The sequence below is a fragment of the Ammospiza nelsoni genome, chromosome 1, assembly GCF_027579445.1.
Source record: "Ammospiza nelsoni isolate bAmmNel1 chromosome 1, bAmmNel1.pri, whole genome shotgun sequence".
Classification (NCBI taxonomy): domain Eukaryota; kingdom Metazoa; phylum Chordata; class Aves; order Passeriformes; family Passerellidae; genus Ammospiza; species Ammospiza nelsoni.
The window spans coordinates 120,679,607-120,696,327 of record NC_080633.1 but is presented as its reverse complement, the minus strand read 5'-3'; the positions used below and the strand labels follow the sequence as shown (position 1 = coordinate 120,696,327).

The 16,721-nt window shown below is 39.0% G+C and overlaps 1 protein-coding gene across 1 annotated transcript in view; it reads left to right on the top strand.

Moving 5' to 3' along the window:
• The window catches only part of SLCO5A1 (solute carrier organic anion transporter family member 5A1), a 72,465-nt gene that overhangs the window by 39,524 nt on the left and 16,220 nt on the right, over positions 1-16,721 (top strand). The window contains exons 4-5 of the mRNA XM_059481024.1: positions 7,085-7,249; positions 10,572-10,770. Coding sequence (XP_059337007.1) covers positions 7,085-7,249; positions 10,572-10,770 — 364 coding nt within the window. The remainder of the gene's footprint in view (positions 1-7,084; positions 7,250-10,571; positions 10,771-16,721) is intronic.

Below are 16,721 nucleotides of genomic sequence, written 5' to 3'. Positions count from 1 at the left end.
TATTTATGCATCTTAGAGTTTGCAATTGTCACACCTGCTTTATAAGCTAAATTGGAATAACATGCTCTTCCACAGTGTAAGTGAAACAAGTAGAAGGAGTTCTGGTATGTGAGTTCAGTTGCATTCATGTATTTGAGAAAGATGATTTGTTTCATATTCCTTTCCTATCTGTTTTGTAGTGCAAACTATTTTCTGAAGGCTAAGACAAATAAAAGCTGTGCTAATTTTGAAACGTGAAGAGATCAAAAGATTGACAAGTAGTAGAGATTTTTATTTTATTCAAGGAGTAACCATTACTGTGAAATGTAACAGTAAGTAATAATCATTGACAAGTTGCCTGGGGAAGAAGGGCAGTGTTGCTACAAATTGATTAATGTGAGGCATATAGAATTCAAATTGACAATACAGACTCAATAGTATTGTAAAATTGAATAGTGTAAGATAAGAGTGAATGTGCCTTGATGCCATTGTGTTGTTAGTGCTGTTGTGTCCTCCTTGGATTCTATGATGCAAATGCTGCTTGTGCCATTTCATGGTAGCCTGATAAATGCAGCTGGAACTGGGAGAAACCATGAAATATCTATTGTACCGTCAGACATAATTTGATCTCAAAACTTTAAAGTGTTTGTAGAAATAGACAGTTTTATTCTTTACTTGGATAGAAGTCCAGGCTATAATGATTGGCAGACTTTTTAATGAAACATTTATGATCACTTTTATGCTGAGTAGACAAGGCTTAGCAAAGCCAGCTGTTTTTAGACTAAACCCAGTGTAATTTAAAGTTATGTTTGCACACCTACATACTGATTTGCTCTGTATTACATTTACACTGATTCTCTCAGGGTACCTAAAGTTGCTGTTAATTTCTACAGAAGTAAAGAAAAAAGAGGATACCAGAACGTTCTTGGTGATTTTATTAGCTTTCAAATCAGCTTCTTAAGGTACAAGGCAAGCAAAGAGCAAACAAAGTGAACCTCAAATATCAGATCTTTCAGACTATGTTCTCCTTTTGGTGGCAAAGTGGTTGAAAATGTGATGGAGAAGCAAAAAAACATGTTCCTTCCTCCTTTAAAGACTCTAGTCTCCATATTTGTGAGTCTGTTTTCTCCGCAATCCACACAACTAGTTGTGGTTTTTATTTGCCTTCAAACCTACTGGCCTCTGATCAGAGGAAGTAGTTGAGGATTAGTGCTGTCAAGGTTTTCTCAGTAGCACAGGGAATTGGGGGAGTCTGGTCTTTGCTGGACTCCTTCCTGATGATTGCAGACAGTGTCACAGCAGAGACACTGCTTCACCCTTGGGTGTGCCTGGTGAAAAATACAGAGTACAGATGAACTGCAGCTGGGTGGGTTTGCTGGTGCAGGTTCTCTGATACAGTTTCACCTTCCAGGCCATGTTGTCCCTACTGGGACATCAGGTACAGAAAAAACAAGTATTTGCTTGGGAGAATGTTTTCTAGGACTGTTTTTTACAAAAATAAAAACTTCTGTATGCCTCATTTTGGCATGTGTTTCTTTGGTATGTATCTGCCTAGATGTATAACATACATTCTATAAAATTCCATATGAATATAATAATGGAGCTATCAAATTAGAACTTTTACTACACAAAACTTCTGGTTTTCTTTAGAGGAGAGACTTCACCATGTGGAACAGTGAAAAGAAACATGCCAGAAAGATAGCAAGCTAGTTGAGATAAGCAGAAAAAGTATTTTTCTGTAAGCTGATAATAGCTTTCCCATTCAGTGTCAGTTACTCTAGCATAGAAGGCCTGCAGCAGGAATGCACTATCATTTAATTATTTTTCCAGTTTAAGTGGGTTTTATGGAATAAGATCATGCCTCAGGCTGCTCAGCTGAGGTAATTTTGTGTATCATGGGAAGGAAAAAAGGATCATATGTGTCTAAGTCGTTTAGCATTGCTTCTTCTGAGATGCAGTGAACATTTTATACTTTCCATTGAATTTCAGAGCTTCATCTTTTTATAGCACTGTGGACAGAAACTCCACTTAGGCAGTAGCCAGGAGACTGTTGATTTAGTGGGTCATATCTTCTGTTCTATACTAATAAATATCAGTGATGTCATAGTCTGCCATGAGGTCAGTGCCATCAAATCTCTGAAATCTATGCAGCTTTGGTAAGGAAAGTAACTGTTTTCTTCTTCCAATATGATCTCATCTTACCTGGGAAGCCTGGCAATGTGATTTTTCTCCTGCTCTAACTTGTCCTAATTTCATAATTAATTCTCTAGGTGAATGAAAAGGTATAAAAAAGTCATAAGAGTCTTTTTTTCTGTGCTGACTGCCAGTATAAGCTGAAGAAATAAAACAAAAACTGGCTCCATCCGCAAGTAGCCTCAAACTTCAGTGACCTGAGCTTTATTTTGGCCCATGGTGGAGCTGAAATCAGATAAAAATACAGATACAACTTTGCTTTTTCATTGTTTCAAGGGCTTGGAATTCAGTCTTTTCAGCTCACATTTTCTACTTACGTTTCAAGTAGAAAATGTGAGCTGAAGAATGCTTCTGAGTCAGGTATCAAAAGTACTAAATAAAAGAGTAAGTAGGTCACAGGAGAAACAAAATTTGATGTAGTTTATTGGGAAAAATAGAGGTAGTATAGATTACATGAGCTAGAGAAGTTTTATAGTGAATAAACCACGGTTCAATCCCATATGTACAGATAACACATGAATTTGAGCAGACAAAACTACTGTTTTCATTTAATACCTAGATACCCTGAGGGTTTTGTACCATGGAAATTGTATCTGCAGTCCCTTTCACTTACCACTATAATGAAACTTACTGTGCAATTGAATAAAGGAGCAGGGTAAAGAAAGTAAATGTATATGTATCTTGTAAAAGTCTGATCTAATTTGAATCAAATAATTAATCTAATTAATTACATGTATTTTGTAGCCTTTGGAGTTTTTTTGTTTTGTTCCTATGTACAGTCCTTTCTTAAATTCCTGTCTGGCTTGTCACAACTAGCAGCTGTGTGCCTTCCTTGGTGAGTTCCTGTGAGGGGCAGAGACAGGATAATAATGATTGTCACAGCATCAGCAGAGATAAAAGGAACTCCTGAGGGGCTTGTGGTTGCAGGATAAGCCCACTGAAGTGCTTTGCCAAGGAACTGGATTGGAGTTTCTGTGCTAGCTGAAGCTCAGTTGGCAGGCATCAGAAGAGGAGGAGACAGTGGGCTGTGTGTGGGGGCACTTGGTGGGCACTGGGAATGCCAGAGGGCTCAGCAGACCATGGGCTGGAGATCCTGCAGTGCCACTGACCTTGAGCAAGGCAGTTCCCTCCTGTCCTTTCTTAGGCTGTCCTGAAGAGCTCAAAATAGAAAAGATTGGCATAGCTCCATGCAGTGATGAACAGTGCTAACTGGAGCCTTGAGGACCTGCTCTAAATCAAATGAAAATAAGTAATAATCATATCAAACTGGCTCTGAACCCCTTCTCTCTTGATGGGGTATTAGGGGCTGTTCAATGATCCAGCCACCACCCAGGTGCTTAGTGCCTGTCCTTAGAGTTGAATGAGGTTGTTTAAATGGTGTGGGAGTAGATAACGAAATGGCAAAATACTGTTCTGGAGATTGGTGATTAGCTCCATGCAGGATGTATTTGACATAGTTGTGTGTCACTTTGCTGGTTTCCATTCTGATAAACAAACCAGGGATTCTGTCTCAAATCTTGGCTCTGCATTGCACTGCGCAAGAGTGGAAGCTGCCCCTGAGACCCTGGTCCCTGGTGTGGAGCCAGCCCTCTCCAAAGCTGCAGGCTTGGGTAGTGTGTCCAGACTGGGAGCACTGGCACAAGGGAGGTCTTCTGGCTAATATCTGCCTCACCATTACAGGAGACTTTTCTGATGGACTGCAGAAGGATAGTGCTGTAGGCTGGAATGATTTGTTCATCTGATGTATTCATTGCATTGCCTTGGGCTGGGTATGCAGGAACAGGGATAAATGAAACTATATTAAATGTTGAAAAAGGAGGTGAAGTCAGAATTATTTGAGTTTTTATTGAAATTCTGTTTACAGTGCTTTGCTTAGAGATATATTTATGAATACTTGTATTACTTGCAGATTTTTCTTGCTTTTCCCTTACCATGAATCAAGTAATGGTCCAGCACATGAGTGGAAAAAAAAAGAATACTGACCAGAGAAAAAATACTGTCAAAGATCATGAAAGGAAGAAAATTGCCAGTAGTCTAGCAAACCAGTCCAGCAAGGCAGGTTTCAGTTTACTCTTAGTAATATACTAGGTTATTGGGGGAAAAAGAAAAAAAAGATTGGATATTAAAATCTGAGTTACTACACAGAAATATAAACATGTTTGCAGCTATGCTAAAAGATTGCTTTAGTTCTAGGAGTGTAATTGATAGAGGTTTATTAGTTTAGATGACAGAACGAGGGAAATTGCAATTTCTGTAGTGTGTTTCTGATGCAAATTTGCAAAAGCATGCAATGTCTTTTGAGAAGAATGCCTTCCAAAAAAATCAAACCTGACAGGTTTAATAATCACCTTGAAATCAAAACCTAGGCCTATGGCTAGCTACACAAAAATAATTTGACATAGAAATGTTTTAAAAGCATGATTGATTATGTAGTCTAAAGGAACCTTAAAGTTTTTAGCATTCTTGCTTTTTACTACAGTTACTGTGGTTGAAAGATAATGAGTTACTTAACAGTACCTTTTTATTATAGATTTTAAAATTCAGAAGTGTAGTACAGATGTTGTCACACCAGGTTTGATGGTGATCATGGGAGGAAATCAGGGAAAGTCTAACTCTGAATGAGTGTTTTTATTTCCAAGTTTCTTACTATATAGCAACTTTCCCTTGTATGCCAGACAGTTGCTGTTTATAAACCACGAAGATAACTCTTAAGTGCTCCAGGTGGCGTGCATTAGTGTTGGCATGCAGAAATAAACTCTTTATTTCATGCCAAAATTTATAGTAATCAGCGAAGCTGTTCTCTGAAGAGCCCTTCAGATGGATATAAGGGAATGTGTGCTTATTCCAAGACATTAAGTTTTATCTACTTAACAGGAGAAATCCTGTTTCAAAATACTAATTAGTTTTGAAATGAATAATGACCTTTAGCCTGAGTGCTCAGATGAGATGTAAGTAGGAGTCAACAGAAGTACAGCTCTACATACAAGCACCAGAGCAAAATGTTCATTAGCTCTGCAGTTCTTTGCCAAATTAATTCTCTAGTTGACTGAAAAGTCTAAAGCAGACATTCCTGAAGCTCAGTTTTATCAGGAAGGGCAAACTGTACCACATATTATGATGTCTGGACGAGACTTTAAAATAATCGATTTAGCAAAGACCTTGAGTTCAGCTCTCGGCCAAGAACTCCCAATTCATTTCTACAAAGAACACTCACTTCATCATCCTAATAAAATTATCTTTCTCTCTGTGATGATACCTTATTTTCTACCACATTTTAAACCCAGGTGAGCAGATGCCACTAAGTAGCTCAGTTTCCAGCAGGACCAATCCTTCTTTCTGTTGCCTGACTCCTTTCTCACAGCAGCATCAGCATGGTCGTAACTGCTTGCTCCTGTTTCTATTGCAAACAGCACCACCTTTTCTTTTATTTTTTAAAGCTGTAGATGGCAAAACCCATTAAGATTAAAATATATATTGCTTCTTAAATGTATTGCTTCTTAATGTGATTTATTCATTAGTTATTTCCACCAGATTTTGTATTTAACGTTTAGTATGTTTCTTCATAGATGTAGCAGGAGAGCATTTGACTACATTAAAGTTATAAACCCAGTACTCATAATGAATATTATAAACCCAGTACTCATAATGAATTCAGTATAAATTTTGACAACTGGCATAAGCTAATACTAGATGCAGTCAGACAACTTAAGTGCTAATTTGCAGCTTGACAAGTTTTGACATGACAAGTGAAATTCTGTTTGCTTTTATACAGATAACCTACTGGAGTCAGTACAGAAAGTGAGACAGATTTTTGTCTTGACAACTTTTAACATCAGTAAAATTCTCAGTTGTTCTTGCTCAGCATGTATTTCTAATGCGTGCTCTTGTCATTGAATTCAGCTGGCTTTGATTCAAGCACTATTCTATTTCTGTACCAAGTGAAAAGCAAATAAAAAAATCTGAGCTATAGTAGGTTAGATATAACACTTGAAAAAAAATTGATCTGGGGTAAAAAAGCCCCAAGGAAAAGAAGACGTGTTTAAAATCAAGGCATCTAGCCGAAAAAAATTAAGTGCTGAATAGGGTGATGATAATTCAACATCACTGCAGGACTAAATTTAAAGTATGTAAATGTTTAATTTAACTACAGTGCTGAATTTCATGGGGGTTTGATATTTGATTTGAGAATAATTGCAACATCTATGAATACTTTCTCAATTTAAGTTACTGATGTACTCTCATTTTTAATTGATTGCTTTATCCCTTCTGAGAATATTGAGTTATATGTAATGTATGTTGAGATTCCTTGATATCATTGATGTAATTTTTTCATTATGCTTTGTCTTTATCATTGTAAATGCCTTTAAATCATGTAGAAAAATGTTTAACTAAAAATATTTTGGTTCCCCTTTCAAATTCGATTATTATTACCCCAGCTTTACAAGCATGGTCCTTGAAGCAGAGAGTAACAGGGGGAGTATAGGATCTTTTTTCCTCCTGTGGAGTACAAATCTCAGTAGTGTCAGTTCAGCAGTGTGATATGTGTTATCTCAGAGAAAATCTCAAGATATCAGAATAATTCCAAAATCTCTACATTTTATTGCTGTATTTCTTTCTGTTGTGGTGTTACTGTTCTGTTCTTTCAGATTTTTTTTGATACACACCTCAGTTGTGTTTGTGCCAAGTGGGACCATGGCCCTGAGCGAGGCGGTGAGGTGGGGTCTGTCAGAGCAGGGAGCAAGGGCTGCAATCCCAAGTATGCACTCTCCCTTCTGTCTAGCAAATGTAGCAGCTGCTAGCAAGCCATTACTGCCAGTCTGTCCCAAAGAAAATCAGTTGGTTCTGTTTCAGTTTGCTTTTGTTTCGCACTCATTGTTTATAACATTCGTTTGTCATTTTTGTCATTTTATAGAGCTTCCAAGAGCAGCTGTCAGGATCTTAAGCAACATGACATTCCTTTTTGTGAGTTTGTCATACACAGCTGAGAGTGCCATTGTCACAGCTTTTATTACCTTCATTCCCAAGTTCATCGAGTCACAGTTTGGCATCCCAGCTTCCAATGCCAGCATCTACACTGGTAAGGCATTGCCACATAGTGTTACCTTGCAAGCTTGGCTTTGGCTAATGAAATGAGTCAATTAGGAATGAACCAAAATGTGTTTGTTCAAACAGGTGATTGGATCCAGCTTTCTGCATTTGGTTAGATATTCAGACTATTTTTTGATGTTTGTTATATGCATTTAGTAAGATGTGAACCCATTTATATTATTAAAGGGCTGGATTTTTTTTTTTTTTTTGCATAGGCCTAGACAGATGCTTTCTTATTTTGTTGATGGTCTCCAGGGGGGAAAAAAAAACCCAAAAACAAGCTAGAAAAACCATAGACATGACTGCAATTGGTGTGCTTTAAAAGGTCTCTTAACACTGTTCTTCTTTTCTGTGAATTTTACTTCCTCTTTGATCTTTAAAATACCTTTATCTTTTTTTCCCCTTAGGGAAAAGTTGTTTATCTCTCCCATCCTTCAGTTATCTCTCTTCTCCAGGGTGGTGTTTTTCTCCTTACTTTTATTTATTTACATTGAGACAACAATCTAGTCTAGTCAGAACTCCCCAGATTCTCCTCTCCTACCTGTCATTTCAGGAGACCCCTGCTGAACCAATGTACAGCCATGTCCAACTTTTAACAGAGCTACAGACCACAAAATTTTAAGCTTCACACTCCTCTGTGACTGAGAGAGATGAGAACTTGGCTAGTAAAGGAGGCCAAAATATTGTGCAGAACTGGGGCCTGTGTCATGAGGATGAGTTTCCTTCTCTTTTAGCTGTGTCAAAGACATTTGTCTTTGTAATAATCTTTTAAAATTCTCCATAGTGCTTCTCATACAGAATAACTGCTGATTGCTATGCAGGTTAGTTCTTATTTCCCCTCATACTTCCAGACACTGTGCCCTAGGAATGATGGAGTGGAGTGAATGGTGGGGACACAGGTGAAGTATGGGGTGAAGCTGTCCAGGGGTATCTGTCAAAAAAGGACAAAAAGCAGCAGAAGGAAGAAGGAAGGCACATAGACCTCACATGGGAAGAATTTGTCACTTGCTGTGGCTGGAAAAAATGCAAGGAATTTCTAGAGTGGGGAGGGGGAAAGTCAGAGAAGCACCAAGAGGTGTTTTTTATTTGAGAGTTTCTGGGATGAGATTTTCTTCAGGGCATGAAATCCCTGTGTTCTGCATATAAGGAGGAAACATTGACTCATGGGACTGTGGTGCTCTCTGAAGCTTGGAGTAGCTACACACAGAGGAGTTTTACTGTAATGAGTCTTGATGGGATGGCTGCACCATAACTTATTTCATTCTCAAGATAAACCAGAAACATTCTTGCCAGAAAAAATACTCAACAGCCAGTACATTAACAGAGGTGAAATAGTGTGGCCTTGCCTAAAGTGTGAAATTATTAACATCTGTTGTTTCCCCTATTATAAATTACTTGATAAAAACTATTAAAATGACAGAAGAAGAAGATTAAATATATCAGGCTGGATGTGCAGCAAGGACACGTGAGCACTGCTTATACAATCCCAGCCCTTAAACTTAGCATTGAAGTCAGCAGTTGTTAATTTTATAAATATTTTTGTAGGAAGGATGGGAAAGGGAAACTTGGAAATTTTGTATTAGATTGCTACTGGCTAATAAAATAAAAGACATGACAAGTTCATAAATTTTCTGGTTAGTAAAAAGAGAATTTATGTGTTATTTATATTTTACATCTATGCTTAATATACACATTGCCAGCTGAGTACATGTGCTTCCTGAATATACCTGAATCTTTATTTAAAGATTTTGCTGGCAATTTTTTTGTCTTCTGAGCAGCAATTCTTTAATTAAGTCCCAATTTCTTTCAGTTTTAAAACAACCCTGGCATTTATCATAATAAAAAAACACTGGGTGCCAAATTTCATGTCTTGAACTTGTGCAGCTTCTATATTTAGTTTCTGCTCTTGGAAGAAAGACTGGTTTTGATTCTGTGAAGACTTATTGTTTGGAATCTGCCTCCTGAAATGATATTTTGTTCTGTAATGTCATTGGTGATTTGGTGATGGCAGGATAATTAAGGTGCCAGCTGTTTTTCCCTCTTTTCTTGCTTTCACAATCTCAACATTTTGATAAATATAATGTCCCTTTCACCTTTAGAGATATTAGCAGAGAATGAGTATGCTTTCCAGTGATTGTAAAGGTATTTGCATGTGCTAGTCTTACTGGCTTCTTTAAGAGACCAGCATCTCTAACAATTTGGATTATAAAGTTTAACATCTCTGTAGATACATCTGCCAAGTAGTAGTTCAAATTCCATGTCTGTATGGAATGCATCTTTATTGGCAAAGCCTTTAATTAAAGAGCTTCTCACATGTCAGTGAGACATGGAAAGAACAGTGCAAGACATTTGCTGACTTTGCCACCACCTCAGGACCTGACAAGTGGGGACAGCCTGGTGATATGTTGCTGAACCTTATGATTGCAGCAGCAGAGGTTTCATAGGCAAGTCTTTGTGTCTTACACTCACCCTAATTCTATTATCTTACTTTTTAAAATTGTGTTTGATCAGTTTGTACTCCACATATCTGTGGAGAGAATTGGAATGCTGAGGTAGGAGTTGTGGAGTCATAGATTCAAGGTTGGAAAAGACCTCCAAGGTCATCAAGTCCAAGCTTTGACCGAACACCCCCATGTCAATAAACACCAAGTGCCACTTCTGGTCATTTCTTGAGCACCTCCAGGGATGGTGACTCCACCACCTCCCTGAGCAGCCTATGCCAATGGTTAACCACTCTTTCTAATGTCCAACCTGAACCTCCCCTGGCCCAGCTTGAGGCCATTTCCTCTTGTCCTGATGGAATTTGCTTGGGAAAGTGCTGTTCAGCTTGAGTAAAGTATCCAGAAGGCATAATTTGCAGCCAGGCTTGGGTGTGCACTCCCAGGTGGGCAGGATTCTGGGGTCCTGCTTGAGGTTAGCACTTGTGCTTTGCTGGAATTAATCATGAGAATGGGAGGAGGAAGATTTGTGTCCAAATCTGGATTTCTTCCAATTTCAGTGGTTAAACTGGACCTATATGTAGCCCTTCTCCCCATTCTAAAATAAATACAAAACAATGTTTCTGCTTGTAAGTACAATAGTTCTCTTATAGTGCTTTGGCTGCTGCTGATATGATAAGGAGGCTTTTATAAATTCTTTGACAACACTCCAGAGGTTTGAAAAGTCTGACTCATTTTGCTAGCAGAGAATCAGACAATGGAGATCTTAGTGCAGCATTTGCAGTCATCTAATTACGGAATGATACCAATATTTATGTTTTATGCCATTTCTGTAGGTCCTGTTTTAATGCTGTTTGAATTTCTTCCTGGCAGGTGTGATTATTGTCCCAAGTGCTGGTGTTGGTATTGTCCTAGGTGGCTACATTATAAAAAAGCTGAAACTTGGTGCAAGAGAGTCTGCAAAGTTGGCTATGATCTGCAGTGGTGTGTCTCTGCTGTGCTTTTCAACACTCTTTATTGTTGGATGTGAAAGCATTAATCTAGGGGGAATAAATATACCGTACACAACTGGGTAAGTATCTGGGGTGATTGTCTCTGGCAAAACCAACTTTTCCCAATAAGACTGATCTAGAAATGTAAAAATGCTGATAGCTGATGTACTGAAGAAGCCATTTCAGTTCAAATGAGAATTTAGTGAATTTTGTGATATAAGCACATGCTGTTAGTGTGTGGGTCTTGTTTTTTACATCTGGTTTATATTGCAGTTTGTGTAGTAACTTAGCTTCTTGAGGGGTGAGAAAATGCATTAGAATGGCCTTCAGTGATGCAGAAAAATAAGAATAGTCTCCTCTGTAGATTACTTAGGATTTACTTAGTGTTTTAAAATGTTTTCTGCTCATGAAAAATTGTGAAAAAATGAAGTGGATTGTGAAGATTATTTCTGAATGGATTTATTAATTATCACCTTAATAGTATTTTAGGTTTACAGTCCCTTTTTGAGAGGAATCACTTGGGCATGTGCTGTTGACATTAGTTGTGTGCACTGGTTCTGAACCCCTTACTAGTTGTGTGAATGCCCTCCAGTGCTTGCTGGATCATCATCAAGACAGCAACTAGACCATATTCCCTAAAGCTGTAGAAAGAATGAAGAGGACTGCAATGAGGAAGAAGGTGTGGATGTAGGAAGGACTTGGGAGTGAGGAATTTGGGCTGTGGCATTAAGAAATGCATGGAAGGGCATGAAAAAAAGAAAAAGGATATTTGGAGGCAAGGCGACAATGGAGACATTTTCATTGGGAAGGGATTCTGTAGAAGCCTGATCATGAGCTTTTATTTTCTTTCTTACTTTTTGCATGAGATTTTCCTCAAAATTGCATTCTTCATGTAGGTTAAACACAGGAATAGAGTAAGTGTTTGGAGAGTGTGACCCTATCTGAAGCAATGTTTTTTCCCTTTGCTTTTGCATCTGAGGCATGTTTGCCTTTTAATTGTTACCAGGTGGTGGGTATCAGATCCATTTGTATATTTGCTTTTAGTGCTCAGCTCTGGACTCCTAATATTTTGAAGAGAATGTAGAGTGTGGAGCAGGAAAAGAGATGATGAAATGGAGAGAAAATACAGTGGGCAGAGGGATAGCAAATGAAAAACAAAGAAGTAAAATAGGAAGCAAGGGAGGAAGAAAATAGGTGCTGTTTACACAGAGAATGTTTTGCATTGCTTGTTGCTGGGTGTTACTACATTGCTGTCAAACCTTAATGCTAGAGCAAAGAAAACCAGCAGCTGAAAGTCAAGAGCTGATGAAAAGCTGTTTGTCCTTTGTATTCCTAAGACCTAGAGTTAAAGCTTGCTGCTGAGGGGCTGTCAGGAGAAGGAACTGGCATGTTGATATACCCTCATCTGAGCTTAGTGGGCTGAAGAAGGAGAGAAGAGGGATGGGGAGGGGGTGGAATGCTTTGATTGTCCACCTGCTGCTAATGTTTGTGACAGCCTGTGGGCGTAGATGATGAAAATTAATAGGAATGAAAACATAAATTTCAGATGGGAATTAATTGATCTGTGTGACAAGTCAGAATGTACCTGCCTGACTAATGAGAAGCCTGTACCTTTGTGTTTGGAGAAGTCCCACTTAATTTAAATCTGTTTCTAAACTGAAGACAAGTTGTACTATTGTCATGTAACTCATAGCCTTCATGCTGGATTTGTTAGAGTATCTACTGTTTGTTTAGTGAGTAATAACATTTGCAGTAAATACATAGCATCAATTGAAGTAAGCATCACTTCACAGCTGTTGTGCAAATCTGCAGTACATTACTTCCTTCCACATTCATGTAATTGTTCTTATTGAGAAAAGAGGTGAGAAATAGTAACTGCCAAATTCTCACAACTTATTGATATATATAAACTCTTTGAAATCAGTATAAAAATCATATTGAGTGTAATGTCATCATAAATTGAGAATTACCAGCATGTTACAAAGCATGATGCAACTAGATTTTTTTAACACAGAGATAAAGTCCACATTGATTATCAAAAAGCTATTAAAAAGGCAGCACTACACATAAATTAATCTTGAATATCTGATATGTAAACATTCTCTTAATTCTCATGATCAATCAATTGATAGTTTTAATTCACTTACTTAGTAGGCAACTCTTTAACTCAGCCATCAAAGAATGTTGTTTCCATGGAATTACAAAAGCATGCTTTCATTTTGAATTTAATAAACTCAAACTTCATTCTCTACTTAAACTATAGTGCAGCCTAGGGATGTCAAAGCCAGTTCAAGGGGCAAGATTGGATAGGGAAAGCAGGAGAGCTGCCTGGTTTGGGATAAAGTGTTGGATGATGCTCTACCCTAACATGGCAATGCCAGGTGTGATTTGCACTGGCACCAACCCAGAGATCTCAGATGCTGTGTAGACATACCCTGCAGGATAATTTCTATGTTCATTTGTACATTTAAGCATGCAGTTTTTTCCTTTGGTGAATTGAGCCCTAAACCACCACAAAGAAGAGGGGTGACCTAGGTTTCAGTTGACATAGAAGTTGTGTGCATGCCAGTACTCAGAAAAGTAGGCAGTGACATTTCATAATTCAGTATGTTTCGTAACTCAGTATTTTTCTAACTGTACCAGCTGCAAAGAAGTGGATGGGACCTGCAGGCATGCACAGATGAGAATATATTAGAAAGGATTTTCTGCTGTTTTATGTTGGGCACAAGCAGTTTTGCTGTTGCTGGCGTGTCATCAGCACTTCTGTTCTCAGGAAGATCAAGGGCACCTCTGGATTATACATCTCAGCATTTTAGAACCTTTTACTCCATGCCCCAGCCTTGTTCTGAGGGTGTGTTTGATGTTTGAATTGCAGTGTAAGGAGCCTTATGTCAAACCACAATGTGGCATCCCTTCTCTAGCTCCATAACAGCATCCAGGTGGGAAGTCCTGAATGAGTGAATGGTCTGGACAAGAGTCTAGATGGCTTTTAACTATTTCTAAGGAGAGAAGCCCCACAGCCTCCCTGGACAACCTGTGTCACCACCCAGTGACCTTCACAGTGAAAAGTGTTTCCTGGTGTTTGTAGGGAACCTCCTGTGTTTCATTGCCTCTGATCCAGGCACTGGGCACCACTGAAAAGAGCCTGGCTGTGTCTCCTTTGCATCCTCCCTTCAATATTTACAGGCATTGATGAAATCCCCCTGAGCCTTTTCCAGGCTGAACAGTCTCAGCTCTCTCAGCTTTTCCTCAGAACAGAGATGCTCCAGTCCTTTCATCATCTTAGTGGACTTTCACTGGTCTCTCTCAGGTACATCCATGTCTGTCTTTTACTGAGGAGCCCAGAACTGAGCCCAGCACTGCAGGTGTGGCCTCACCAGTACTGAACAAAAGGGAAATAGCAGAGATTTGGTTTTTTTCAGACCTGTCTCTTGCATGTATTGTTGTATAAGGCAGCTCCATGGTGAGCTCTACTCACAGTGACAGATTCCTGGATTAGTTCAGTTCCATCTCTCACATTTTTATATGTAATGACTCAACATAGACTCTTTGATTGCTTTATGTTGTTTTGGTGCAAGTAAAATTTAGTTAAAGTGTGCAATTGGTTTAATGAGGTATTTCACATAAAAATACTTACATTTTTCCTCTTGTATCAACAGTGTGTGTTTCTGTTATTCTTGTATCTATTTCAGTCCAATCAGCCAGTGGTATCCCTTAACTTGAAAGCAGTGACTAATTGGATCAGAACAATAACAACAAAGAAGGAATCCAGCTAACACAGTGAGAGGGTCCCTTGTTTGACAGCTACACAAAAATTGCATCATTGCTGCAATTCCAGCTGCTTGCCAACAAGGAGACTGCAGATCTCTGCCATCAGAATGTCCTCCAATACCAAACCAAAAATACTGCTATCAAATTAAGATAATCCTTTTTATCCTGTAGTCAAATATTAAGATTATAGAGACTACGTGGTGAGGTTATCTCTTTCCCTTTGTATTTCCTTGGTCCTGTAGGTTACTACAGTGATATCAATAAAACCATGTGCAAAATCAGTTATTTGTTTAGATGTTATGAAAATATAGTTTGACGTCCTTTTTTTAAATCTGCATTTCATTTAAATTGTAACCTTGTGGGAAGAGGGTCCCCTTTTTTTTACTCAATATATGTTCATTGACTGCCAGTACAGTGATGTTTCTGTCCAAGTCTGAGTATGTGAAATAACAGGTCACAGCTCAAAAAACTCAGGCAATAAATCTCACTTTGTATTTTCCCTTTTCTCACTTTACTCCTATATCACAAACCTTCCCTGGAGTAATAGTTGGAGAGAAAAACATGTTTTAGAAAAAAATGTTAGAAACTAGAGTCCTTTGCATTGTTAGTCACAACTAATAAAGATCTTCTCTTTATCAGCTTTACTAGCATTGTGTCATGGAGACACAGAACAGTCTCCCTGAAAAGTGAACAAATGCAATTTGGCAGATGGGGTTCTGGGTTTTGTCCCAGCACATGTTTAGCAAACTTACAGTTGAATCTTGTTAATGGAGGGAGCAGCGTTTTTGTAATTGAAAGAACTGTTCAGGAAGTGCTGTCATTTGGGGCTGGTTTCTGTTTGTGTGACTGGTGTCCTTGGCAGCTCAGGTGCAGCAGTGTTGCAAGTTGGCAGTATCTGCACTGCTGAAACAAGCAGAGCAGCTCTTTCTCAGACATCCCATGTTTCTACAGCAGCTGCTGCAATGAGACTAGGCAGCTTTTCCCACAGATCAGCTCAGGAGCAGGATGTACTAGCTTTGGTGCAATTTCCCTAAGAACCTGCTCTTAGTGGCTGCTGCAGGTAAATCTGTGATGTGCTGTGCTGTAATTCAGGGATAAATGCTTTGTTTTCCTTTGTGGAGAGTAGGCAGCCTTCCAGTGCCAGAAATCAGGATTAGTAGAGTGCTTTGGTTCAGCTTACTTTCAGAAAAATGCATACCCTCAAGAAAAAGTGTTCCTTCCTGAAATAAGTGTTCAAGAAATCTGTTGTAGTATGTGCTGTGTGGTTGATCCCATATGATGAAAATGGGGTTACACAGACACATGTTAGTAGAGGTTTCATGTCCCCAGCTCTGAAACTCCTTCATTTGTTTCCCACTACTGAAAGAGGAGTGAACAGTGAGTGAAGACTGAAGGTAATGAAGATTAAAGCATGAGCCTCTTACAACTGTCTGATAGTGAACTTCTGGTAATGCAGTTAATAGATGATTTTGTATGCAAACCTCTCTGCAAGGTATTTGCTCTAAGCAACAAAAAGAATTCTCCAAATAAGCCTTACAGTGATAAGCTGAGGACAAAAGGTGGTGAAAACTGGAGAGACAGAGCTTGCAGTAACTTCTTATTAATTTGAGCATATTTGTTTTGTGTATCTGTGAACTTGAGTCGTCTTCCAGGACAAACAAAAAAATGCGCCTGAGATTGAATTATCACAGTGGTCTCAGTTCAGTTTCCCATTTCATGCTTCTCATTTCTTGCATGCCTGATTTCTTTCACCATTTTTTTAAAGCTGATTTCCTAACCTCTGTGTCATGGTAATGTTCAGTGCAGCTGAAGTGAGTTAGCTATGCAAGCAGAGTAAGATGGGGAGTTGGTTCTCCTGCCAGTGGAACAGCCCTACTCATCTGTTCCTGAGAAGGGTTTCAGGTGGTGGAGGGATAAGAGATCAGAAGAATTTGTGCTGCAGGGTGAGAGAGGGTGGAGATTGGAACAAGAGCTGTGCCTTTCCTGGCAGTCTGGGCTGTCCCTGGTCCTGTGCAGTGTGGCAAAGCCCTCCCTGTTGTCAACAGGGGCACGGTACCAGGGTCTCCCAGGCAGGTTGTGGAGTATGCTGAGTATTCAGGCATCTGGGGCATCCAGCTCAGCAGGCTGACTAGGATTCCATGAAACTCCAAAAATGCTGCCTCTTCTGTTGGTGTGAAAAGCTTTTGTCACTGTGCTGCTGAAATTTGTATGTTCCCGAGGAATGTTTTGATGATTTGGTGTTTTTTTTTCCATTGGGGAA